At 37.4% G+C, this 25,865-nt stretch overlaps 1 protein-coding gene and 1 long non-coding RNA gene across 3 annotated transcripts in view; both read right to left on the bottom strand.

Annotated features, from left to right (window-relative positions):
* The window catches only part of LOC143878567 (MLO-like protein 3), a 37,642-nt gene extending 36,168 nt beyond the window's left edge, over positions 1-1,474 (bottom strand). For both annotated transcript variants that reach the window (XM_077380838.1, XM_077380839.1), the window contains exons 1-5: positions 1,347-1,474; positions 1,201-1,258; positions 883-1,094; positions 504-620; positions 157-217 (exon numbers count right to left, since the gene is read on the bottom strand). In XM_077380838.1, the coding sequence (XP_077236953.1) occupies positions 157-217; positions 504-620; positions 883-1,094; positions 1,201-1,258; positions 1,347-1,472 (574 nt within the window). In that variant the 5' untranslated portion in view covers positions 1,473-1,474. The remainder of the gene's footprint in view (positions 1-156; positions 218-503; positions 621-882; positions 1,095-1,200; positions 1,259-1,346) is intronic.
* An 8,573-nt stretch (positions 1,475-10,047) lies between these two features.
* LOC143878566 (uncharacterized) lies at positions 10,048-13,191 on the bottom strand. Its single transcript, XR_013251017.1, has 4 exons — positions 13,066-13,191; positions 12,029-12,129; positions 10,422-10,592; positions 10,048-10,258 (listed from the first exon to the last, which is right to left on the bottom strand). It is a non-coding gene; the product is annotated as an uncharacterized LOC143878566 (long non-coding RNA).
* Positions 13,192-25,865: the final 12,674 nt, after the last annotated feature.

Here is a 25,865-nt window from a genome sequence, read left to right as displayed (position 1 = left end):
AGTCCTTGCCACTGGGGTTTTGTAAGGGGACCCTTCAGTTTAGCAATACTCACAAAAATAAGTGGATTTAAATATCAATTTATACTTGCATAATTAAGAAAAGAAAAATCTCACCCGAGACGAGCCCCACATGCAATAAGAGATGCAGAAACATACCGTTGGCGACTTGGTACTCAGTTGTCTGTGTCTCCTTCTCCCAAGATTTCCAACGTCTCATCTGCGTATAAAATTCAACCCTTATTGTGGCTGCTAATGACACGTTTTGTGGGTCCCAATGTCTTACAATGGCTTTCCTAAGGAAATGATACTTCCACCCCCTTTTCGGAATTTTCAATCCCCTTTCGGTTGTCTACTACTAAAAATGATGGACAAGGGTGTGGACATATCATTTCCCCAGCGACTGTTCAAACAGATGTTTCTATTTATTGTATGATATCATTGCCGATGGGTATTAAATCAAGAGTCCAAAGATAAAGAGAGGAAAGAAAACATCATCAACATACTTTTGCTCTTCCTAGAGCCATCGTCATAACGCAATAAAGAACGTGCATGACTGCTAACACGAAGATAAAGATATGCAGCTGATGAATTCCATTTTGGCTCACTAGAGAAACCATTCCCTGCAAAACCATTACCAAATTACTTTCAAAATTACGCTATTCATCTCATGATTTCATCATAGATAGCCCACTACCCAAAAGGCTCGATCACCGATTTATATAAGTATTTTTGCATAAAATCTCTACTTTGCAAAGTACTTTCTTGCTAAGAAAATATTTTCAAAGGGCCCATTGTGGATGGAATCATGAAAGAATTGAAAGAATCACAAATTCACAATGACTGGATGAGTTGCTCAAAAAAAAAAAGAGTCAAAAACCATACTTTAGTGCCGCAGTGATCAGAAACAGAAACAGCTGAAGAAGACAATTTCCTGTGAATTTCGCTGCTTTCTTGCCCTCTCTCTCCAGTGCCTTTTTGCTGAAGCTTGTTGCATGGAAGCATAGTATCATCAACTTTGACTGGTATACAGATATAGGAAATGGGTCTCTGGGCTATTGCCAATAGCAGGGACATGAATCCCACAAGCATCAGCTCTGCATGAACAAAATAAACACTGATCAATCCTTACTCAAATAGCTTTACTTTCAAGGCCCAAAAAGATACTGAATGAAAGGGAAGAGATGAGGTAGAAATATAGACCTGCTTTGAGTTTCTCCACGGCTTCACTCAAGGATTTCTTGCGTTGTTTTTTAAGCCACTGCACGGATTTCAAATTCGATTTAAAATCAAGGTGTTGGAGGAAACTAGAGCTTATATCAAGTATTTGGTGGATTTGTATTTCTTACACTGCTAAGCCGATGGATTAGATAGTTGAGGAGGATCGAGATGAAAATGAAGGCGAAGCAAACAATTGCAACTGCCCAAGTGGGCGTTTCTTGGATCGATCGTGTAGTGCTGCTCACCATGGCCATTGATGATCATTCTGCAGCAGTGTTTGGAGAAGGTAAGTCTTTATAGAGAGAGAGAGAGAGAGAGAGAGAGAGGTGGAATTTATTATTCATTTAAGTTTGCAGTGGTCCAGGTGGAGTCTGGATGATATTCTTTGACCCGGTTGCATGGTATTTCTCGCGAGAGATTGAGACTAAACAACTTTATATTTGAGTTAGTACCCGGACCCACATGAGTCCAAGAAATTTCCGACACATGCATCTCCACCGTACACATGGCACAAGTGTTCATGATCAGAGCCATTGAATTACTAATCCGCAACCAATCCATTCAGTGGGTGATGGTCCCATGCAAAAATGAGACAATTTATTATCAAATTACTCTTGTTTTGAAAGTTTCCAACCCTAAAATTAATGATAAAAAAAATCTTCCTCAAATGGCAGCATTTCTTCCTTGTTTGGTTCAATTGGTCCAACTGTTTCTCTTTGTATGAAGAGATCTCCCATGTATTCTTCCTTCTTGGATTGGCATTCAAATGACTGGTATTTGTAATTGGAGGAAAGGTATGGTAAGACTTGTTCGACCATGAAAGCAAAGGGGATGACATTTCATTGCACCAGTGTAGTGGGGTCCATATTCGTATGATCCGAAACAATTGATAACATTTGGGTTGGACATCCAATGAGTGTCAATGTGCAAGCCTCATATCATTACAATTACTTAGGACCAATTTTACCTGGAATGGGGTTCACTACGGTACATAGTAATGGAAACACAATGTGCCACTGTAATATTTTTTTTTTTGTAGGTAAGCTGGTATTGAACTTGTAATTTGAGGAAAGGTATGGTTACTTGAAAGTAAAGTAGAAGACATTTCATTGTACCAATGTAGTGGGTCGTCGTAACAACTGTGATATCCCAAGCCCCATGTCATTCCAATTATTTACTTACGACGAATGTTACTTAAAATGCGGGTCACTTCAGTACGTAGTATGGGAAACACAATGTGCCACTACAACTGTGATATCTCCCTGCACAATGTGCCACTACAACTGTGATATCTCCCTGCGCAGCCCCACCCCCACCCCCACAAACCCCCCCCGGGTGCCACTATAATATACATGCATACTTTTAAGTTTTAACATATATGCACTTTCACAGAGAAAGGAAACTAAACATGGCTGTTAGGAAATTAAAAGGCCAACACGGTCTGCCAAGTTAAAAATTCTGAAGATGTGACTTGGTCACGGTAAGAAAATCATTATAAGAAGGCTACAGCCGGTATCAAGACTGAAGATCGAAAAGAAGTTCAAGCGAGTTCAAGTGTCATCCTAGAAACTAGGGACATTAAAACCAAGCAATCTAAGGAATGGTAATCAAATTCTTAAGGCCTTACTATTTTAAGGAAGAAGTCCAAAGTTTATCAATTGAGAAACTACTATTTGAATGACTAGACTTACCAAACAAAATGTTAACTGAGTCATAAGCATCACTGTGTTTGTTAGTATAGTCAGTTAATCTTTGTTATTCTAAGTTCACCCTTTCAGAGTTTCTCAATCCTTTAAATAGTGTCTTTTACCATCTTCCCCTTTTGGGTAGAATCAATCGTTGTCTAGTTAGTCAAATATTACGACCGTCTCGGTGAAAGAAGGTCCGGTGTCGTTTTCCTGTAACTACGCCAAAGTCATGCTAATCCTGAGGGAAGGACTTCTGAAATCAAGTGAAAATGATCCAGTTTAAGTAAAAATCAATTCAGAAAGAGTTCAGAAGCAAAAACAAGAGAAAGCGCAAGTCGCATAAGAAGATCATACCCCAGAAATGCACCTTAAGCTTGGAAGAGCCTCGGATGCAATGGTGGTTGAGCCAGTTTCTCGAAAAAGGTTAATCATAAAAATTTATAATTTCCTTCCGGTTCATTGAATACCATCTTTGTCAAGAAATATTTTTCTGAATGCTTGTCAAAAGAAGAATCTTCTGTACCAGTGTCCAAATATTCCGAGGTACCAGTTCATTTTCCCAGTAAAGAAGATCTTGATCTAAGAAATTTCAAGCCCTGTGAGACTTTCTTGTTCATCCCCAGTAAACAATTCAAATGCAAATAAACTTGTGTAAAAATTAATTTACTAGTTCATCAATTACCAATTCCTAATTCGCCAGTACTAGTTCACCAATTGTTTATCCATTTCAGTTCTCCAACTCCCAAATTATTTCGGTCCTAAATTATCAAAATGTTGTCATTAGTCTCCAGTTCAATCAGACACAAGTTAATCAGTTTCCAGTCATCGATTTCAAGCATCTCGGTACCCAATTTCAATTCCAGTATTCTAGTATTTCAGTACGCCAGTTCTAGCCTCCAGTTTCAGTATCCAGTATTCCAATATTCTAGTATTCCAGTATTCTAGTTCCAGTGTCCAGTATCCCTCTCTCCAGTACTCCAGTGTTCCATTTTTCAGTACTCCAGTTCCCGTATTCCTGTTCCCAGTATTTCGACACTCCAATTCCAGTACCCAATCCTAGTGTCCGGAAATCCAGTGTTCGAGTACACCAATTTTAGTATCCATTATGTCTTTGTTCTAGATTCCCAGTTCCCGGTTCCCGTTGCTTAGATCAAGATTCCAGTTCTCCGGTTTCCAGTCCTAACATCCAGTGATCAAATTCCAATCCCAGAGGAATCAATCAAAATGCCAATCCAATCTAATCCCCAGTTCACCAATTATCAATTTTTAGCTCTCCAGTTTTTCGGTAATCACGCTCTACAATTCCCAGTGAACCAGTTCTTCAATTTCTCAATTCTTTAATTCTCCAGTTATCCGACTATTACGTTCCTTAATTATCCAGTTTTCAGCTCTGCGAGTATCCAGTTCCTAAATTTTCTACTTCTCCATTTCTCCAATTCTTCAGTTCATCAAATCTTCAATTCTCCAGTTTCAAGTTATTCAGTCTTTCAATTCTCCGGTCCACCCATTGTTCGATTATCCAGTTTCTCCGTTCTCCGGTTCTCAAGTCCGTAAGCCTCCAATTCTCCAATTATCGAGTCCTCCAGTTTTTAAATTGTCATATCCCGTCTCATTCTCAATTATCGAATCCGATCATAAATCCATTAGCCTCCCATCTCGCTCGCAGATAGGCTAACTCTCTGATTTCTCCGAGCCCATTCAGGAAACGGTGCCTCCTTCCCTCGTTGCCTGTTTGAAAATGGCGCCACGTCATAATTATCTTTCGTTCTGGGTTGCGCGATTTATCGCACCCAGATTGGATCCAGTTCTCCATTATTCTGAACTACCATGTGATGGTGTTTAGAGTAAATGATTTTTGATAACATTCCAATTCTAGGACTCCATCTAGAATCTTGCATTATGTAGCGTTGTCCGCATCAGCATTCAGGTTGCATTTAGATTCATAAGTCCTTTGTTTGCTAAAGCTACACAAAATGTTGTTGTCTCTTTAACTTTGGCATTCGGTTATTACGTAACCTCTGCCAAAGAGGGGCATCTGTAGAGACGCCCATTTTGTTCCGCTTTATCCAACAAAGGCGTTTGTTAGTTCTCCTCATTTTGGAGTCCATTCCCTGTGTTTTTCTGTCTATTCCATCATTTCCAACAACTGTTGAGAGGAGATTGTTCATAAAAATCCAAATGAGAAAGAGTTTGGGATGATTTGGTGGGCCCACATTATCATTTCTGCTAGTTTGGGTCAAGTAAGTGGGCCCACACATTGTTTTTAATGGAAAAATGAATTTTTACCTTGCTTGGGCCCACCAAATAAAATCGATTATTATAAGTCCCATATGTGTTTCGGTTGTATATTGGGCCCCACCATTTACTTAATATGTAGTAGGCCCACACATGGCTTTTGATAATAAAAAAATGGATTTTTACTTTATCAACATAATAAGATCAATTTCCATGGGGTGACCCATGTGTGTGTTTCGGCCATGTAATGTGAGTCGATCATATGTCTAACATGATATGGGGCCCACCCAAGGCTTTAGATATCATCATACAGCCATTGAGTTAAATAAAAAAGGGGTGATCCGGTTGCTTTGGAGGAGCTTTTTGGTTAGTGATTTGTATTAGGAAATGATATCGCCACAACTATGGTTTAGTAATTGCAAAAAACTAGCTTGTCTTTTGCTTAATTGGCTTATGAGAGCTTTTTGGGATATATAATAACCCCTGATAGCTCTTTCAATAATAATGGGTAAGGTTAGTTAGTGTAACTAGTAAAATATGCACATGCACCGTACGTGCCACTAAGGTATTTTACAATTTGTTTATTTCAATATTTTATTAATGAATTAGTATAACTTTTTTAAAAATATTGTTCAATATTACTACATAATTATTGTTAATTTCAGAAGAAATTTTATATTAGAATAATCAAAAAAATGGCAACATGATCAATTAGTAGAAGAAATAGGGAAAAAATTTCTTTGAAAGAACAAATAAACTTCTCTGATTTATTGGAGGAAGAAATAAATGTTGTGGGGTGGCATTGATCGAATGTTTGCCTGAAACTGAGTTTTTCCAGGGGCTCCCTTCAATTCAACATTCTTCTTAAAAGAAAGGGGATATTTTTTTGCAAAGAGGAGAGAGTGTTTGAGAGGCAGAGAGATAAGACTGTAAACGTATCAAATACATATCACAAACCTAAGCAAATCTGCATCAAGTTTCGAATCTATAAAAAATCAAATCATAATGATAGTTTCAGGAGAACCTAATTCGATCATTTCAGCAACCTATCAACATGCAATTCTCCAATTGCCAGCTTCCACCACCGAACAAGATCTCGCTATCTAGAGGTTTCTAAGAACCAAAAACAAAACACATGATAAAAATCTCCAAACCCTATTTCAAAACATCAGCAGAACACGCACAACTCTCCCCGAAGCTTTTTGATCCATCGGAGAGACTGGGCTCTTAGTAACAATTTTATCTACTAAGATTGATAAAAATAAAATGTAAATCAAGTTAGAATGGATACTATACAGTCTATACGGATTTTCTTTTGAAAACCATAGGCACCTGATCAGGATTTCCGATTGAGAAATAAAAAAATATACAGAAATAAGAATTCCTACAAATAACATGGCAAATGGCAGGGACATTACAGCAGTGAAATGGCGAAAGTACCCTAGACAAATCCGACTTAGTGGAAAATTTTGAAGGCAAAGGCCCTGTGCGATGCATGGGCCGACAAAGAATTGTACATACCACATCATAGGTTGATCCAAACCGTCCATGTGATGGAACACAACATAAATAGGTTGTGCCCGTAAAATCATTTCCATAGGCTGATCCTAGCCCTCCAATCTATAGAGGTTTCCATAATTATTGTTCATCTTAAGGTGCCCGGAATTCGTCAATATTTTTACAGGTGTCCTGCATTCGTAATATCAAACTTTCTGTAATTTGACCCTCGCATAGTGAATAAGGAAAAGTAGATTTTTCGCCATCGTTAGGGGTGTAACTCGGGTCGAGTTGAGGCCAACCCGAGGAACCCATTTTTCCAACCCAACCTGACCCAACCAGATGTCCAACCCGGCTGGGTTCAACCCGACCCAACACGTTTTCCAATTCGGGCTGGGTTGGGTCGGGTTGACCCGATTTGATATGGTACCAATTGTTGACCACCTCAACGCAAGCCGGGTTGTTTTGGATTTTGGGAACCAATAGTAAGTCATCAATAATCAGTTTTTAACTCACAATTGGTTCTCAAAATCCAAAACAAACAGAGACTAATAATAAATAAAGGGAAATGTTATCCGCACTACTATATTTTGATGATCATAGTCCTCACTTGATTAAAGTACAGTATGGCCCACACCATAGGATTATCCAAACCGTCCATTGTGGACTGTGGAGACTATTTCAATGTTGAAAAAGAAAAACACATATACAGAACTTCTTCAGATGGAACCCAAATTCGGGTTTCGGGTCGGGTCGGGTTGCCCAACACCCCAACCCGACCCAACCTGATTTCCAATTCAGGTTGATTTTTCCCAACCCCACCCGATTTGCGAAAAATATTAACCCGACCGAACTCAAATTCGGGTTGAACCCAAACCGCGTGGGAACATCCAAGAACATTGATGGTTTTAAATTATATATAGTGCTAATGTCCTCACTGCCATATTTTATAATGGCACTACTCACCATATTTTGATGATCACACTCCTCACTTTATTAAAATGTACGGTATGGCTCGTACCATAGGATGATCCAAACCATCCATTAGATGGGCCACTGCCTAAATAGGTTGTGCCGTAAAAATAATTTTCATAGGTTGATCCTAACCCTCTGGTCTATAGAGGGTTATAGGTTGATCCAAACCGTCCATGTGATGGAACACAACATCAATCGGTTGTGCCTGTAAAATCATTTCCATAGGCTGATCGTAGCCCTCCAATTGATAGAGGTTTCCATAATTGTTGTTCCTCTTCAGGTGCTCGACATCCGTCAATATTTTGTAACTTGTCCCGAATGCGTCATATAACGTAGTTTTTTCGTCATTGTCATATGTCTATACTTCTTTTTGGTAGACAGGTACCATATGTCAGTACTTTTCGAATGCAATTGATGATTGTACCCTCAAATCATTTCTCATTCAGATAAACTTCTAGCATCAAAATGACGTAAATGCCCCCAGCTAATAGGATACAGTATGAAGTTTTTCTAAAAGAAGGGCATAGAATTATCATATGTAAATTATTTTTTGGGAACAATCAATTTATATTGTGGCCCATTAAATGGACAGTTTAGATCATCCTATGATACAGGGCGTATGATTCTTTTGAAAAATACTTGATTGTACGGACTTACACCATAGGTTGTATGCCAAAAATTATTTCCATAGGATGATCCCAACACAGTTACGGGGTTTCCAAAATATGTCAGTTATCTATAGATTGTAGGGATGCGATCAACATTTGGGAATGATCAAATGGACGGTTGGGATCATCCTATGGTGTAGGCCGTAAAATATTCACTCCAATTTTTGATAGGTAAGTTGGAGCTTTGTGGGGACCCCTACCGGCTTATTAAAAAATCGTTCACTACATGGGCTTACACCATATATATTGTAACAAGAATTTTGTGACAAAGCCTGCAAACCAAAAACATATTTCTTACACTCCCTATTAAAAAAAAAAGTAATGTATAACTTACACCATAGGATGATCCAAACCGTCCAATTGATGGGCCACATCGTAAATAGGATAATCCAGAAAAACACATTTCCATGCGATTATCCTAGCCCTGCAATCTATAGAGGAACGGCATATTTAGGAAACATTTATTGATTGGAGGGTTGTAATTATCCTATGGAAATGAATTTTGGCACACAACCTACTTACATTGTGGCCCATCAAATGGACGGTTTGGATCATCCTAAGATGTAAGCCGTACAGTACTTTTTGAAAAACAATACTCACTGTAAGGACTTACACTATATATAAAACTTTCATAATCACATCATTTCCCTCTAAATCATGGGGAAACGGGTCAAACGGGCAGGATCAAAGTGATGCAGAAAATTTTACGGGTCATTAGGCTTAGACCCGCACCCAGCCCGTGAGGGCCGGGTCGGCCCGCGGGCCAACCAGATTTTTTATGTATGTTTTTAAGATTTTTTTTTGTATAGGGATTTGCTAGCCACCTTCGCCGAGCGTACTTGTCTGGTTGTCGCCCATCCTTTGCTACGAAGATTGGTAGAAGTACGCTTTGTGCAAAGGTGGCTAGCAATACATAATAGCAATAAATAATAATCATGCGGGTACTAAGTTTTAAATGAAAAATTACGGAAAAATGGAAGCAAAGCAGAAAATTTACGAAAAAAATACTGAACGAATGTAATAGACAATTACGGCCAAAACTAAAAATAAAATTGAAAAATTATGACAATTACAGAAAAAATGCATAAAAAGGAGACAGATGGCGTCTTGTTTTTAACTCATGTGCAAGGGCATATGAGAATTGGAAATGACGAAAAAGTAGTGAAAAAGGGCATATGTGGAAGTTTTACTGAAATTAAGGCGGGACACATAGGGTAATAGTAGGAAAGAAGCAGACGATTTTTTAGGGATTTTTCCTTTTAGTAGTAAAGGATTGTTTCCATTCAAAATATCTCATAAGAAAAGAAAATTTCAAGAATGGTTTTTCTATAAAATCAGCAACTCATTTTCATCGTGGGTGAATAAAGGCAAGCTCTCTCTACCTTTTAACGAGAAATGGCAATATCTCTGTCAAGTGGGAAAGCAGCTCACATTGGGCTCTCTTTCTTTATTACTAGTAAAAAAACCCGTGCGATGCACGGGCCACATCATAGGTTGATCCAAACCGTCCATGTGATGGAACACAACATAAATAGGTTGTGCCCCAAAAATCATTTCCATACGCTGATCCTAGCCCTCCAATCTATAGAGGTTTCCATAATATTTTGTTCCTCTTAAATCGGATGGCTAAGATGCCTATAGATTTTTTTATTTAAAAAGCATAAAGGAGGGGGGTAAGATTGAAATTATGTGGCTTTAATGGGTAAAGTTATATTCATTTACTATATGAGTCATTAAATAAAAATCAAAGAAAGCATAGGTCGCGATGAAATTAACTTTGGAACCTTCTAATTCAAGGGTCAAGGGCCGAACAAATATTGCATTAGCAATACTCATTAGTTGCGAAATAAAACAACATGGTTGAAGTAGACATGGATTCCTCCTTCAAAGCTAATATTTCTACCCAAGAACATCATAGATAATGATTGGAATTCATCCTTGCAAATGGATTGAATCAGCATGATCAACTTGAAAAACCTGCACAAAGCCAATTTAAAGGCTTAAATGTCGTATGCAGTTATTGTTGCTGAATATTTCGAAGTGAAACAGACTTTTTGACATAAAGCATCTATTCAAATATGAGTTTAAAGAGGTTCTAATCAACTTATATCTTGTTCTAATGAAGTTAAAGCACGGATACCCATGATAAATATTCGAAGTTGATGCAGGTCATTGAACGTTAAGGCCATAGGTTGGAAGTATTTCATCATGACCGAAGCGAAGAACCTGAAGCATTCCAAATTTTTCCATAAACTTTCTTCAATCCCAACAGATGCAATGTTTGACTCACCGTGCTCGATGGTATTGCCCCCTGTTTAGATCAAATTTCAGAGACAGAAAATTTGTTCCGTAAAAGCAACTAAAACCGTAGATTAGCCTTTTCAGTATAGAGTAATTAAGGCAAAGGATAATGCCCGGTTCAATCCAATTTCCTGCAAACTAAATAGTGCATAAGGAAATAATTACGTAAAATGAATTTTAGGTTGAACCAATAACAGGAAATATGCCCCATTTTGAAATGCCCTGAGAAATCATGTACATAGTTGTCAGAGAGGAACTGTAATATTGCTTCCAAAAATTTCGTAAGTTTCCCAAGTGTATCATTTTTGTTTAAATTATATCAATTTTTGCTACTAAAATCATAAACATCATTACGGTAGTGGAGTGTACCGAGGTATGAAGACAAAGGTAGTACTAATAAAAATCTTTCTATTGAAGTTCATATAGTTATGCTGAAACATTAAAGGGTAAAATACACAACGAGAGCAGGTAAAGAAAAAATTAAACGATACATCAACTATAACAGTAAGATAGGAACAACTAATACATGCTGAATTTTTGTACGGCTTTGATTGGAAAAATAAAATCAATCACATGAGCTCGTGGCTTGGGTAAAGCTTCTGAGACAGAATGGCCAGAAGCTTCATGGATAATAACAGTAATAGTAAAAGTTCCATTCAAAATCAAGGAAAATAGGTATTCCGTGGTAACAAAGAGAAGGCCAACGATTAAATTTTTTATGCACTTAGTGAACAACTAAAGAGGAAAAAAAGGAATGAAGGCTTAGAAAAGTAAAACCTATTTGGGAACATAACCCATTAAAACCTCAAAACATTCCTTACCCATAGGCACCCATGAAAGAATGAGAAAGAGAGTAGAATTGTTGAATAAACTTGTGCAAAATAAGCTGAATTTTTGGTACAAATTGTGAATCAAAGAGGTTTTAAAACGGTATAGAGGAATCCTAAAAGCTAGATCAAAGGCTGAAAAATATGCTAGAAATCACAATAGAAATCTCCAAGCTAAAAAAAATATTCATAAGGAGGAGTCTAGCAACAACAAATATAGCAATACAACTAAAATTTATATCACAGCAAGGGCAACGGGATTGCAGGTGCTTCCCTTAGTGAACAATTATGTGGAAAAAACTAAAATTCAAATAAAGAAGACTGGTAATATGAATCTTCAATAAATCAACTTTTGATTAAGTATCTGTGAAGAACATCATATTGGAAGGGCTATGACACTTTCCACGTTCTCTGTCGCAGAACACATGAACTTGGGATGCTAACACATTATCATAGAATATAACTTCCAAGGTTCAATAAATATTTTCAATAAATATAATCAAAAGATATATTAAAACATATTTTCAATAAATCATATAATCAGTAACATAACATAATGGTGAACAAATTTCGATATAAATATGAACAATCATATAATCAGTAACATAACATAACATACCACGGAAGGACGCAAGCAGTCTAGTGAAGATATTGTTTTCATCAGTCTATATTTCGCAGTGTCAAACCAAATCTTTCAATGATTAAGATTCATATCCATATCTGCAAAATAAAAGAAAGGTAGTTAAGACATGCACCCTTAATCGTAGGCAATCCAGAGGAAAGGATTCCATTTGTTTAGAGAGAGAGAGAGAGGATAATTTCAGCCATAGCCCGCCCATCAATGCAATTCCTTGGCAAACAAACTGAAGCAACCAAACATCAATATGATAACAAAAGCAATAGTATAAGCAGAAATAGAATTCTTTTTACAAAGAGTATATTGTGCCAAATTAGTACAGTTGAGAAACATGAGCTAGCATCTACAATAAACTGATTTATATAATTAAAAAAGTGAGATGACGCAGAGATGATTCACACAGTGGATTCAGTAAACATGCTGAAAGCACAAAACTTTTGATGTAGTGATAAACCATGTCACATCTTTGAGCTGCAATTGAATTCTCCTAGTCTTGTTTAAATCTGTCCAAGGCATGCAACTCATGGTAAAGTTCCTGTGAGCAAAAGAGGTATTTCCATTGCACATGACTACTTCGAATCCAATCATAATAACTTCATGCATGCCCACAAAGCATAGCCACATTATATCAATAGAGTATAACAATCGCATAAATAGAAAACATTAACATGGGCATATGTAGATTGTTTTGAAGAGTAAAATATATGAACATCTACATGAACATCCATTCATCCAACATTAACAAGCATGTGACGGAAAAGAAAAAGAGGAGCACGGTAGTTTACTCAAATTTTGCTCTTTACAACAATTTATTTCATGGGTACGGTGCAAATGAAAACACACTCAAAGTAAATGAGCGTATTGATTGATACCAAAGATATTCCTTCGGTATATTCATGAGCCCATGTAAGTAAATCAATATATTTAACAAAATGCCCTTTTCCCAAGATGGGTATATCACCAAAATTAATAACTATGCTCAGTTTAACCTCTGCTATTCAAAGATCGTATAAGCTTACCTGTATTCTTGGATGTCATTTCATGATATGGAATACTTCTTTTCAAACAGTAGATTGAAATACTCAGGTGCAAAAAACTTCATCTTCTTCAGCACTTCTCCAATGACTATTATTATCTGCCAAAATAATTGTCCTCTGGATGGGTCAGTTAACATGGAAGTAGAAGATGAAGACTAATATTAATTGAGAGCAGGGAAAAAGAAGTTTTTCTGATGTAATAATACAATGAAAGTGTAACACCCAGTGTAAAAAGTTCAAAGCAAATGATGGATTGGATCCATAAATATCTCCAATATGCAAGCAAACCCCATCATCACCTATGACTATTATTATTTGCAAAATGATTGTCCTCTGGGTCAGCTAACAGTTGAAGTAGAATATGAAGACTAATATTAATTGAGGGCATGGAAAAAGAAGTTTTTCTGATGTAATAATACAATGAAAGTGTAACACCCAGTGTAAAAAGTTCAAAGCAAATGATGGATTGGATCCATAAATATCTCCAATATGCAAGCAAACCCCATCATCACCTATGAGTATTATTATTTGCAAAATGATTGTCCTCTGGGTCAGCTAACAGTTGAAGTAGAATATGAAGACTAAGATTCTTTGGGAGCATGGAAAAAGAAATAATGGAATAAAAATGTAACAGCTTGTGGAAAAAGTTCAAAATAAATGATGTATCGGATCCATAAATATCTCCAATATGCAAGCAAACCTCATCATCACCATTAACCAATTCACCCCCAAATCCAAGAAGAAACAGAAATAAAGTATTCCAATAAAACCTAAAAAACAACATGGGAACATAAAGATCCGTCAAAAGCATAAGATAAAAATGGATTTCCTAAGATAATAATGGATTTCGAGAAATAGAGAAAAATCGAAAGAGAATGAAGGAATCATAAGAGAGAAGATTAGAATGAAAAGAAAAAGAAACCCGCCCAAAAAAATTGAAAAATAAATAATGATTTGGCAAATGGTAAGAACTATTTAGGATGATTAATTAGCAAATTGAAGTTGCTAAGAACACACTCTTAAGAGAATTTCAATGCTCAAAAGTTTTACTTTCAAGCTAAATTAATGGGCATTCAAATCATAATCATTTGTGCAATAAAAATCATCATATGTGTTTAAAGTAGAAGTAAAATAAAAATCATCATCTGTGTTGAAAAAGAAAAAGAAAAATAAAAGGTGATAAGGGGCAATTCTGTCCCTGGAGTTCTCCCTAGGCGGCTGCGCATCTTCAAATAATTTTTCCTTGTACTGAAGGTTATTATGGACAATTTTTGTATAATTAACGACATAATCTTACCTCCAAAACTGTTCTTCTAGCCATAGACATAAAGTCATCTCAAATATACTGAAGGGTGCCCTGTATAACTCCTAAATACATCAATTTTGACAAAAGCATTAGCCCATACAAATGAGGAGAATTAAAATAAAACAAATAATTCTACTATTTTGAGAAAAATGAATAAATATGAGCAAGAAAAGGGGGGAAACCAAAGCGAGAGCATGAATTTGCAATCTAAAACACATAACCTCATTATGATTGAATTGGACTGACTCATTGTAGGGCAGTCTATTAATTGTGAAGTATTAATTGTGAAGTGTGAAGCAGGTGGGTTGCTTTAACATGTCATAACAAAATCTTGAATCTATTATGCAAGCTCGAAAGGTGGATAATTTCTTACTCATGGAGAGAAGTGATTTTTAGTCGATGAGAGGGGCCCTTCACCCGCTAACTACAATATTTTCGATGCCATAACAATATGGCACTGATATGGCATTCATGCCAATGCTATAAAATAGATGCAGCCAAAAGAATGATGTTGCTGACTTATAGCAAATGGAAATGGGTGCACTACAGACGATGTAAAAACTGGGAATGACTCTTACTTGATTGGCCTTAGATCATTAAAAAAATGGAATTTTATAGGAAGAACATGCAAACTTTCGCTTTAGGGAAAACATATATCATAGTAGTAGAGAAGTCGAAAAATAAAAAGAATCGAATTCGTACCAACTGATTCTTTTGATCTTCATTTTGCTCCGGTTCTTACTTGTTGAGGAGCGTCTTCAAGATGCGAAAAAAAAGTGACGCCAAACTCCTCCCCTGTACCTCAAAATCATCGATACCCAGCCCACATGAAACAAAACAATCAGAAACTCTTTAGGAACCAAAAATTAAAGGGGAAAAGAAAAGAAATTAATTCCCCAACCTCCTCTAGGTAAAAGAGATGATATTGATAGAGTAAAAAAGGGTAAGCTCCATAACCAAAAGAGATGAAACTATCACAGAGGAAGGGAAAAAAACAGACGCATTGATAGAGTAAAAAGAAGAATTAAAAAGGGAAAAGATAATAGAGACATAAATCTACTAAAATCCATATATAAGAAGGAAATAAAATCAAACCCTACTGCTCTGCTGGCTTTCTGTCCGGAAGATCTCCGCCATAAAATACAAATATGCAACCAATGAAGACAAATATTTTTTATTAATTATTTTGCTGGCTTTTATTCGATCGTGTTCCCTACAGAGACAATTCAAAACCCATAAAATTCATGAAAATAAGGAAGCAACAGAGAGAAGAGGTTGAAGAGACATGTAGCCTGAAAAACAAATCTCTTCTGCTCTGTTTGGATGCTGGTAGATGTTGGGGGGATTTAGAGAAGAAGGAGTCAAAGGGAAATCAAAAGGAAATCAGTCAACGGGGAGATTTGTGCATATCTCCCCGACGTTGTTTGGTTGGGGATAGGAGATGTGCATGAGTTTTTTTACCGTATTTTTTAAGATTTTTTTGGGGAATGTTATCAACACTACTGTTTTTTGATGAGGGCACTCCTCACTTTATAAACAGTACGGTATGGCCCGCACCATGGGATTATCCAAACCGTCCATTAGATGGGCCATAGCCTAAGTAGGTTATGCCCAAAATTATTTCCATTGGTTGATTCTAACCCTCCGATCTATAGAGGGTTAGGATCAACCCTCTAACATTCAGATTGGAGGGTTAGGATCATCCTGTGGAAATGATTTTTGGAGCATAACATATTTAGGCTATACCCATCTAAAGGACGGTTTGGATCATCCTATGGTGTGGGCCATACCGTACTTTTAATAAAGTGAGAGTGCCCTCATAAGAAAACAGTAGTGTTGATAATATTTCTTTTTCTTTTTTTTATAGGAATTTGCTTGCAAACTTCTCCTATGCCACTTCTCGGCATGTGGCCATCCTTGTGCAAAGATGCGCACATGGGCAAAGGTTGCTAGCAAAAGCAAAAATAAGCAAAAAAAGTAAGCATTACAAAAAAATAATATTAGCAGAAGTTATAAAGTTTTAAATGAAAAATTACCTAGAAATGGTTTATAAAGTTTGAAAATTACGAAAAAAATACCAACAAAATCTAATAAGATATGACAATTACGGAAAAAAATTACAAGCAAAAGTAGAAAGTTATGACAATTACGGTGAAAAAGAATTTCCCTGAAAAATTCTCCCATTTTTCCTTCGATTTGGAGAAACCCGTCCGGCGAATTTTGAGGGTTCCACGTCACCCGACAAGCGCCCGACATAACCGGCCATCAAAATTCCAATTTCTGCTAAATCCCTACCAAACACCCCTCGGGTAATTAGGAGAATTACATTCCCTGCTATTTTACTCAAAGAAACGTAACCAAACAAAGCATTCACGAACTGGCCAAGAAAGTCTTCAGTGGAAATCTCGAAAGTGCTAGCTTAGGGTATTTTTCGACCCAAGCTTCTTCGTGTAGCCACCGATGTCACAGAGAACAAAAAAAATGACCGCGAGGAGGATAAAGCCGGAACGGAGAAAGAGGTAGGGTTTTCCGAAGGAAGAGGGAAGGGAACGTACAGTAAAAAAGTAAAAATTGTAGGGCTAAGAAGAGGGAAAGTTAACTTAGAGAAAAAGTTAAAAACGGGATGAATAAGAGGGCACGTGGCTAAGAAGATATCTCTAATCTAAAAAATATCTCTGATGCAAAAATATCTCAGAAATCAAATAAATCATTCATTTTCTCTCTGATGCAAGACAAATATCTCTGACAAATATTTCCGACGCGTGGATTCCTTTGTCGTTTATCAGAGAAAGAGAGAGTGAGAAGGGGAGATGGGACACGTGGTAGAGGAATGATACACAGTCTAAGGTCATGAAAAAACTATATAGATATGAATGATGTAGGGGCAAAAGGGTAAAAGCATATGAGAAACAGTGCAGGAGATAAATCGAGAGATTAAAAAAAATTCCCTTTTCCCAGTTCCTGTATTGTAGTAGATTAGTATCCAATGCTTTTTCTGTTGGAAGTAAATTTCGGCAATTTCTTTTTTTTTAAGCAAAGCTTCTCTCTGAAGGTGGGGGCAAAAACGGCAATCTTCTCTTTCTCTTATTATAAAGAAGACCAGCAGCCCTCTATTGAAAAAAAAAAAAAAAAGAGCCAACGAAAACCTTGGCACTCTCTCTCTCTCTCTCTCTCTCTCTCTCTCTCTCTCTCTCTCTCTCTCTCGCCTTTGCTCATCACTCCATTCCCACCACCAAATTTGGCCTTCGTCAAAGGATCAAGCCACGGCGAATTTCATCAAAAGTGAGGAATTGGTAGCAAGCATCAAAAGAGGTAGGATTTTCATTAAATTTTCTTAAATTCATGCATGTTAGGATCATATTAGTATAGTTCAATTCATGCATTCTCTTTCTCTCGTCTCTAATTTCTTTTCTTTTTATCCCAATCCATGCCTAAGAAAACCCCAAACCCATGCCAAAATGAGTCCTAAATCCATGGTCGTAGCCCCATTGGTTAAAGCATATATGCAGTGCACATGAATAAATAATATCCAAATCAATTGTAAATGACCGAACCATGCACTGTTCACATATGTGTGCATACAAATGGATGTCCAAGCCCAATCACAGATAGCTTAACCCATGCACTGCATGCATGCACATTAGTAAATAGCCTTATCAATTTCTTTGTATCTACTGTGTGCATTCACCCATACCCAAATCCAAATGTCCTATCTACCATATTTCAGCCGAACAACACTCATGGTTTAAGTCACATCCCAACATGTATGACCTCATCCTCACATCCCATAGCCCCATCTCATATGTCATCCGAGTCTAACAGCACATAGCAATCCTCATTTCTTACATCCCATCCAACCTCATCTATGTCTCATATATATTCCCATCAGACCTTTACTTATTTATGTTGCACCCCATGCAAGCGGCACTTCACCAAACCCGCAACTCGTAGCCCGAACTCACCAGACCTCGATTAAGCCGTACCCTAACCTGTTTCAGCCCTAACTCAACACGAGTCAACCCGGTCCAATCCGATGCAACCCAGTCCAATTCAGACCCAACCTTGTTCAACCCGGACCCAATACAAACTAATCCAGTTCAGCCCAAGGAAACCCGAACTTTTAACCTGCAACTCATAACCCAATCTAATTGGCCCAACACTAGCCGCCCATTACCCAACCTAAATCGATCCAGTGACTCATAACCCAATCTAATTTGCCCAACACTAGCCGCCCATTACCTAACCTAAATTGATCCAACGGCTCATAATCCAATTGAATTTTCCCAACACTAACTGTCCACTACCTAATTCAAATCACACACTAACCCAAACTATTTGGTAATCCACCACCCTTTCGCTCCTTCTCGTCACCCTAGCTTTTGGCCGGACCTCACATTTTCCTTCCTCAAACTATTGGCCGAATCACCTGCTTGCATCCCACAGCCCATACATCCATCTCAACTCAATCGGTCATACTATATCACATACCCATTATCCCTATCCCATATGCCATATATTCCATAGTTACTATCCTATCACCCATACATCACATCCCATACCTCACCCCATCTCAAACTAATCCGGACCCGCAACCTGACTCAACTTGGGCCTCACCCGCCTAGCTGCAACATCCTAACCTAACCCTCCCCAAGGCCTATACATTAAAATTATGTGTTGTGCACATGTATTTGGATCACCAACTTATTATGCATGAATATAAGTTATACACAGTGCGTGTAATCAAGCCAGTATGTACTTTGTGTGTGATGAATTAGTCCTATCGTGTGTGTGTGTATATATATATATATATATATATATATATATATATATATATATACATTTCCATAAAACCATACACTATGTGCATCAGCAGTGCCTAAATTGCCTACCCAGTGCCTAAAGCCACTACCTAGAATTGCCTATCCAGTGCCTAAAGCCACTACCCAGAATTGCCTATCCAGTGTCTGAGGATGCCCATCAGTGCCTAAAGCCACTACCCAGAATTGCCTATCCAGTGCCGGAGGACGCCCACCAGTGCCGAACACCCCTCTTCATCTCTTCCATTCCCTTGTTCACCCTCTCATTTCTCTTAAATCTTTTTGCATGATAGATGCTTCTTTTGTCTAATTGCATGATTAATTGCATGTTTATATCGCTTTAATTGTTCTTATCGTATGCATAGAAATCACAATGCTAGTTGTTTTGCTTCGCTTTCTCTTTTCATATTTTGTTACTTTGCATGCTAGTTACTTTGTTGGCATAATTAGTTGTATTTGTTAAATTTGGAACTCTCAAGGAAATTCAAAACCTTAAAGAATCTAAGAATTTACCTCAAAATGGAAAATTTTAAAATTTTAACCTTTAAATTTTAAGTTCTAGGTTCTAGATTTAGGAGAACATAGAAATTACACTCTAGGTTTCCCAAAATAAAATTCTTCGAATCCAAAGTTCACAAAATGCAATTTAAGTCCATTGCATTAGTCTTAGGAGCATTTCATGTAGTTGAATCAATCTAATCCAACTTAAATCAAATCTCACCAATCTCATGAAAACGTAAAAAATAGTAGGCATGTAGTTGCATGTAGGATCCACTCCTGGCCCGCATAAGTATAAACTGTGAACGGCGAAAATAAATCAAATAAATCATCTAGGATTCCCTAAACTTAGATATCTTAAGAAAACTATCACATATATTGAAAGAAAAAAAAATACATCTAGGAACCACATCGAGATTAGATTTTTAGGATGCATGTCAAGTAGATCACATCAAGAGAGTTTAAATGAGCCTTTTAAAAGAGATTTAAGTGAGTTAACCTTTGGAAATGAAGACCGGATTACCGGGCGAGAAAGGTGCATATGGTGTATTCATCATACCTTCCATTCTCGTAATCAGGTACGAATCTAGATTCTAGGATCGCAGATCATTGCAATGTCACTTATGGGTTCTAGGTCCTTTACCTAGGTGGCGACTCTGGTCATTCTCTTTTGCGTGAAATTCGAATTTCTTTAGTGATCCCAAGTTCACGGAAAAGATGATTTATATCAATAAACAAAAATGCACGTCGCTCGCGTGGGTATGAGAGACCAAGAGGGAGGCGGGTCGCGCCCCTCTCGCGGGATCGGGTCCCACAATGCTAATCAATTTGATTTCCTAGCACCTTTACCTTCTTGTTTTGATGCTAGCAAACTCAAATTGATTAGTCTCTATGGACTAATGTGTTGTTTTGTAGTATTGTGCCTAAGACAGGAAAGTCAAATGTCAAACCAAAGATAGTACAGTACAACTCAACACATGGCTTGCGGATCAACATGCACAAGGAATCACATGACCTTGTACATACATTAGAGACATCATCCTTGGAAGATTTTCAAGTCAAGAGGTCAAGTCTAAGATCCCACAAGCATGCCTAGCAAAGTGCTAACAGAAGCTTGGAGATGAACTAGCATTGGTGACCACCTCATGTACCATTGAAGATGTTCAAGGAATAGCGGAAGTCACAAGACTCAAAGCAAGTTCAAGAGTTCACTCACAAGTTGAAGATGTCCAAGAAAGTGCTAAGGAGCCAAGAGTATCCAAGAAGACTCAAGGTTATACCTTTTATAGATTGTATTGGAGTCCTCTTGTCAAAATGTATTTGCAATTTCAAAAGGTTTTCAAATGGTTTTCATAAACAAAATTGACATCTCTGGAAACCATCCACATACCCCAAAATGTATTTGAAAACCTTGGACAAAAGCCCAAAGACTATGGCCCAAAGCCCTAAAGTTTCAATGTGTAAAAACAAGTTTTCAAAATAGGGCCGATCGACAGGGGTCCCCCGGCCGACCGCGAGACGATTGCTGGAAATCCACAATCTCCCGTTAATAGTGGGCCAGTCGATCAAGGCAACCCCAGTCGACCGCGGATATGCTCCTGGAATTAAAGGAGCAATCCAGAAAGGTCTTGGAGGTCGACCGCCCATGGCTCGGTCGACCGGGGATAGGATTTGGACGAAAAATTCAATCGTCTAGAAAGCCCTTGCAGGGCGACCGCGACAATAAAAAATTTGAAAATTAAAAGGGCGCCCGATAGGGGCGGGCGACCGCGACACCCCGGTTGACCGACCCCCTCTGGAAAACTAGCCGTTGGGGCTTACGCGACTTGATTTTTTCTTAACAGTTTTTTAATAAAATGCCCCCAAACGGTCATATTTCCTCTTGGGCTATACATACCCTATCATTGACATTCTAAACAACTTTTTGCAAGATTGATTCACATCTTTTGGAGCTTAAACGTTCAAATCTAAGGTGTTTATTAAATCATCTTCTATGCTTTGATTTATGTTTTTACATTCAACAAGAGGCACTCCTTAGGGCTTATATTTGTAATCATTTGGAGTGATTGGTGAGCTATTCATTGTATTATTTGCCTATTTAGAGGCTTGAGAGAGCTTAAATTTCTTCTATTATTCATTGTACTCGCGAAGAGGAGCTTTTTCCTTTGAGGCGGTTTGCGAAGAGGGATCACTACCTTGGAGGCGGTTTGCAAAGAGAAGTGATTTCCTTGGAGACGGTTCTGCGAAGAGGGATAGTTCCTTGGAGGCGGTTTGTAAAAAAGGGCTTTGTCCCTTGAAGGAGTTGATTGTAAAGCCTGAAGATTCGGCGTGCAGAATATCATATAGTGAAAGAAAATCCCAACGAAAGACCAAGTACTTAGGTAGTGGAGTAGGTCCGTTTGTGACCAAACCACTATACATGATTGCGTCATCTCCGATCTTCTTCCTCCTCCTTCTTGTGGTAATTGGTAATCTCTAAAGTCTACATCTTTTTAATATTCTTAAATAAACAAGGATTAGATCTATAAATGCTAAATTGGTAAAATTAGTTTTAATATTCCACTTAACTAAGACAAAAATTTTAATCACCCGATTCACCTCCCCTCTTGTGCTGCCTATTGGGATTTCAAGAAGCTATAGCCAGAGAAGGAGATCAAATTTCTCCTCTCACTCTCTTTGCTTCAGATTTCGTTAAAATTTCTTCTCAAAACCCTCTCCTAATCTCTCTTTTCTTCGCTCAACCCCTTCTTTCAAACCATATGTACTTCTCTCAATCAATCTCTCTGGATCCCTCTCTTATACATCTGAGATTATCCTTAAAGCCCTAAACACATATCTGCCTCTTTTACTCTTTCTTTTGCCTCAAGCTAGCTGAAATTTAAGAATGACAAAAAAAGAAGAACATCTAGAGCTTTGATCTAGGGTTTTGAGAAAAGAAATTGAGAGATCTAAGGTTTGGATCTATAAGGATAGGGTTAGGGTTTGTAAAGACTGATTTCCATGAAGGAAATGATGAACAAAAGAAGAAAGTGGACATAAGTTTTCAAATTAGACGGATTCTAGCAAACGTTCTCGTCGGAGAAGATGAGCTCACCAGAGCTTTTTGGCCGGAGAAAAAGGAATTACGGAAGAGTTAGGGTTTTACAAATCCTACTCTCTCTCTCTCTCTCTCTCTCTCTCTCTCTCTCTCTCTGTGTGTGTGTGTGTGTGTGTGTGTGTGTTTTGACAAGAAAAATAGAGAACCCCCCTTTTGGTCGAACTATGCTGCCTTTTATAGGCACATAATAAATTTGCACCCCCTTTTCCCTTTGGTACAGCCCCCCATCTAATGAATTTATGCCTCCTCTTTATGCTACAAAGGGGTCTAGGCAATAATAGGGGTAAATGAAAAGGACTAGTATATTCGTTTCCTATTTCTTCCTTGGACAGCCCCTCATCCAAGAATGCACCACCCCTTTTGTATGAGAAAATCATAAATTCAGGCCCCTCTCCCACTTGGACAACCCCCATGTGGCTATTTGTAAGTTTTTTTTCTTGGAAACAAGGTGGTTCGAGTAATAAAAGGGGCTATGAAAATAACACTCTTAACTTGTCTTTTCTTCCATCTTTGTTGCTTTGGGAAATGATATGGGCACAAGATTACTTTGATAATGCACACTCCTTTTTTCCTCTTCCTTTGCTACCCCATTTTCACCCCAAATGAAAAAATAAAGGAACCCCCCCTCTTGAAAACCTTATCGTACACCTCTTATATAAAGGGAGATGTGTTGATTTTAGCACCCCCTTGCTTTGTTATTTGCACCTTGCATTTGTCTTTTCCCACCTTAGTCACTTGTACATAGAGTTGGTATTGACACACCATCGGCTCGGTGATCCACCCCTTCTACTTTTTCTTAGAGAAATGATATTAGCACAATAATATTTGATAAACACACCCTCAAAGCTTGTATTTTATCTTCTTTATAATTACTTGTGCTATGAAACTGATATCGGCACTCCTCTGCTTGGATAGTTCACCCCCCTTCTGCCTTAACAATATTAATTTGGTTCGTCTTATTTGGCAATTTCTATCCGATCTAATTGAAATTTTGTAGGGACCTTATTAGGACTCTAAACTACCCTATGATGATTTTTGGAACACTAATTCATTTATTTGATGGGTTTTCTTATTCAAACAAGGTTTTTGGGGTTCGGTCAAAATGGGGTGTCTACAGATGCCCCTCTTTGGCAAAGTATGCTTGTCATACAAATGCCAAAGCTGAACAGAAAACACATTTTGGCCGTCCCGAAATTGAAATTGATAAAATTTTGGTTTTTTGTTTGAGATGGTATTCACAAGGGTAAGCTAACAAAATGATTTTTCAACAAAACTCAAACTCTGCGAGCATCAGGGATATAGCCTCTCACCGACTCTTAGTTCAGCAATCATGACATCTAAATGAGATAGCCACTCCCTAATCCCTTAACTCGGTAATAATAACACCTAAATAAGATAGCCTCTCTTTAATCCCTGAACTCGACAATCCATATCAGTCAACAAGGACTTCTATTAAAAACAAGCAAATACTAAACACGCATTTTTTTTACTATTAGACTGGGACTTTACCAAAACAAGTACAAATCAATCACTTAAAGAGTTTATCAAAGTAATCATACTTTAAACATTCGTTTGTTTGTATTGATGGATAAGGATTTTTGTCGACAATTAAGCCAAAAATCGCTCGGCTAATTGTCTGGATTGTTTCATAGTTTATTAATGATTAAAGATTTTATCGACAATTAGGCCAAAAATCGCTCGGCTAATTGTCTGGGTTATTTCAATATTTATTGATCATAAGGATTTTTCTCAAGAATTAGACAAAAAATCGCTTGACTAATTGTCAAGATTATTTCATTGGTTATTGATGGATGGATTTTTCCCGGTAATTAAACCAAAAATCGCTCGGTCAATTGTCGGGATTATTCAAATATTTGAGGAAACTCAAACATTCAATACCAGGGCGATAGCTACATAGACTATTGCTGAAAATCTATCTGTACTAGCTATCCGGATAATCCTGACTCCTTCCTTTCAAGGTAGCAGATTACCCCATATTTATATGGTCATGTGAAAAAGGCTCCATATAAATCCGCGCAGATATACCTAATTCCTAATTCATTAGGTAACGGTACATTGCGGAGTGAGAATTAGACAGGCCAAAATTTGGCATTTAACTGTTAATTGTCATGGGCGAAGGAAGAAAAGACCAGACTTTAAAACTCGGAGCTCAATTTCAGTGCTCATTTCTTACTTCTTTAAAACTCTCCCATGATTAAAGAAAAGACCAGACTCTAAAATTTGGAGCTACTTCACCAGAAATTTCTTTATGTAAAATCTTCTCCTTTAAAACCTTTCAAATGAATGAAGAAATAACCAGACTCCAAACACACGGAGCTACTTCACTGGAAATTTCTTTATGTAAAACCTTCTCCTTTAAAACCTTTCAAATGAATGAAGAAATGACCAGACTCCAAACACACGGAGCTACTTCACCGAAAATTTCTTTATGTAAAACATTCTCCTTTAAAACCTTTCAAATGAATGAAGAAATGACCAGACTCCAAACACACGGAGCTACTTCACCGAAAATTTCTTTATGTAAAACCTTCTCCTTTAAAACCTTTCAAATAAATGAAGAAATAAACAAACTCCAAACACACGAAGCTACTTCACCGGAAATTTCTTTATGTAAAACGTTCTCCTTTAATACCTTTCAAATGAATGAAGAAATGACCAGACTCCAAACACACGGAGCTACTTCAACGGAAATTTCTTTATATAAAATATTTTCCTTTAAAATGTTTTCAAATGATTGAAGAAGAAATACCGGACTCCAAACACACGGAGCTACTTCATCGAAAATTTCTTTATGTAAAATCTTTTTCTTTAAAACCTTTCAAATGAATGAAGAAATGACAAAACTCCAAACACACGGAGCCATTGGCAATTTTTTTCTTTAAAACTTTTTAAAATGGTTGAAGAAAAGACCAAACTCCAAAACACAGAGTCATTGGCAATTTCTTTCTTTATTAAAAAAAAACTTGTTGAAATGATTGAAGAATTTACCAACTTTGATTGATTTCACTAGATGGATTATTCATCTCTTGCCGAGAGTAACTGC

Source organism: Tasmannia lanceolata, unplaced genomic scaffold (assembly GCF_043159265.1).
Source record: "Tasmannia lanceolata isolate RefF3 unplaced genomic scaffold, GAP_Taslan_0.1 ptg000006l, whole genome shotgun sequence".
In the NCBI taxonomy this organism is placed as follows: domain Eukaryota; kingdom Viridiplantae; phylum Streptophyta; class Magnoliopsida; order Canellales; family Winteraceae; genus Tasmannia; species Tasmannia lanceolata.
This window is presented reverse-complemented; position numbering and strand designations above follow the sequence as displayed.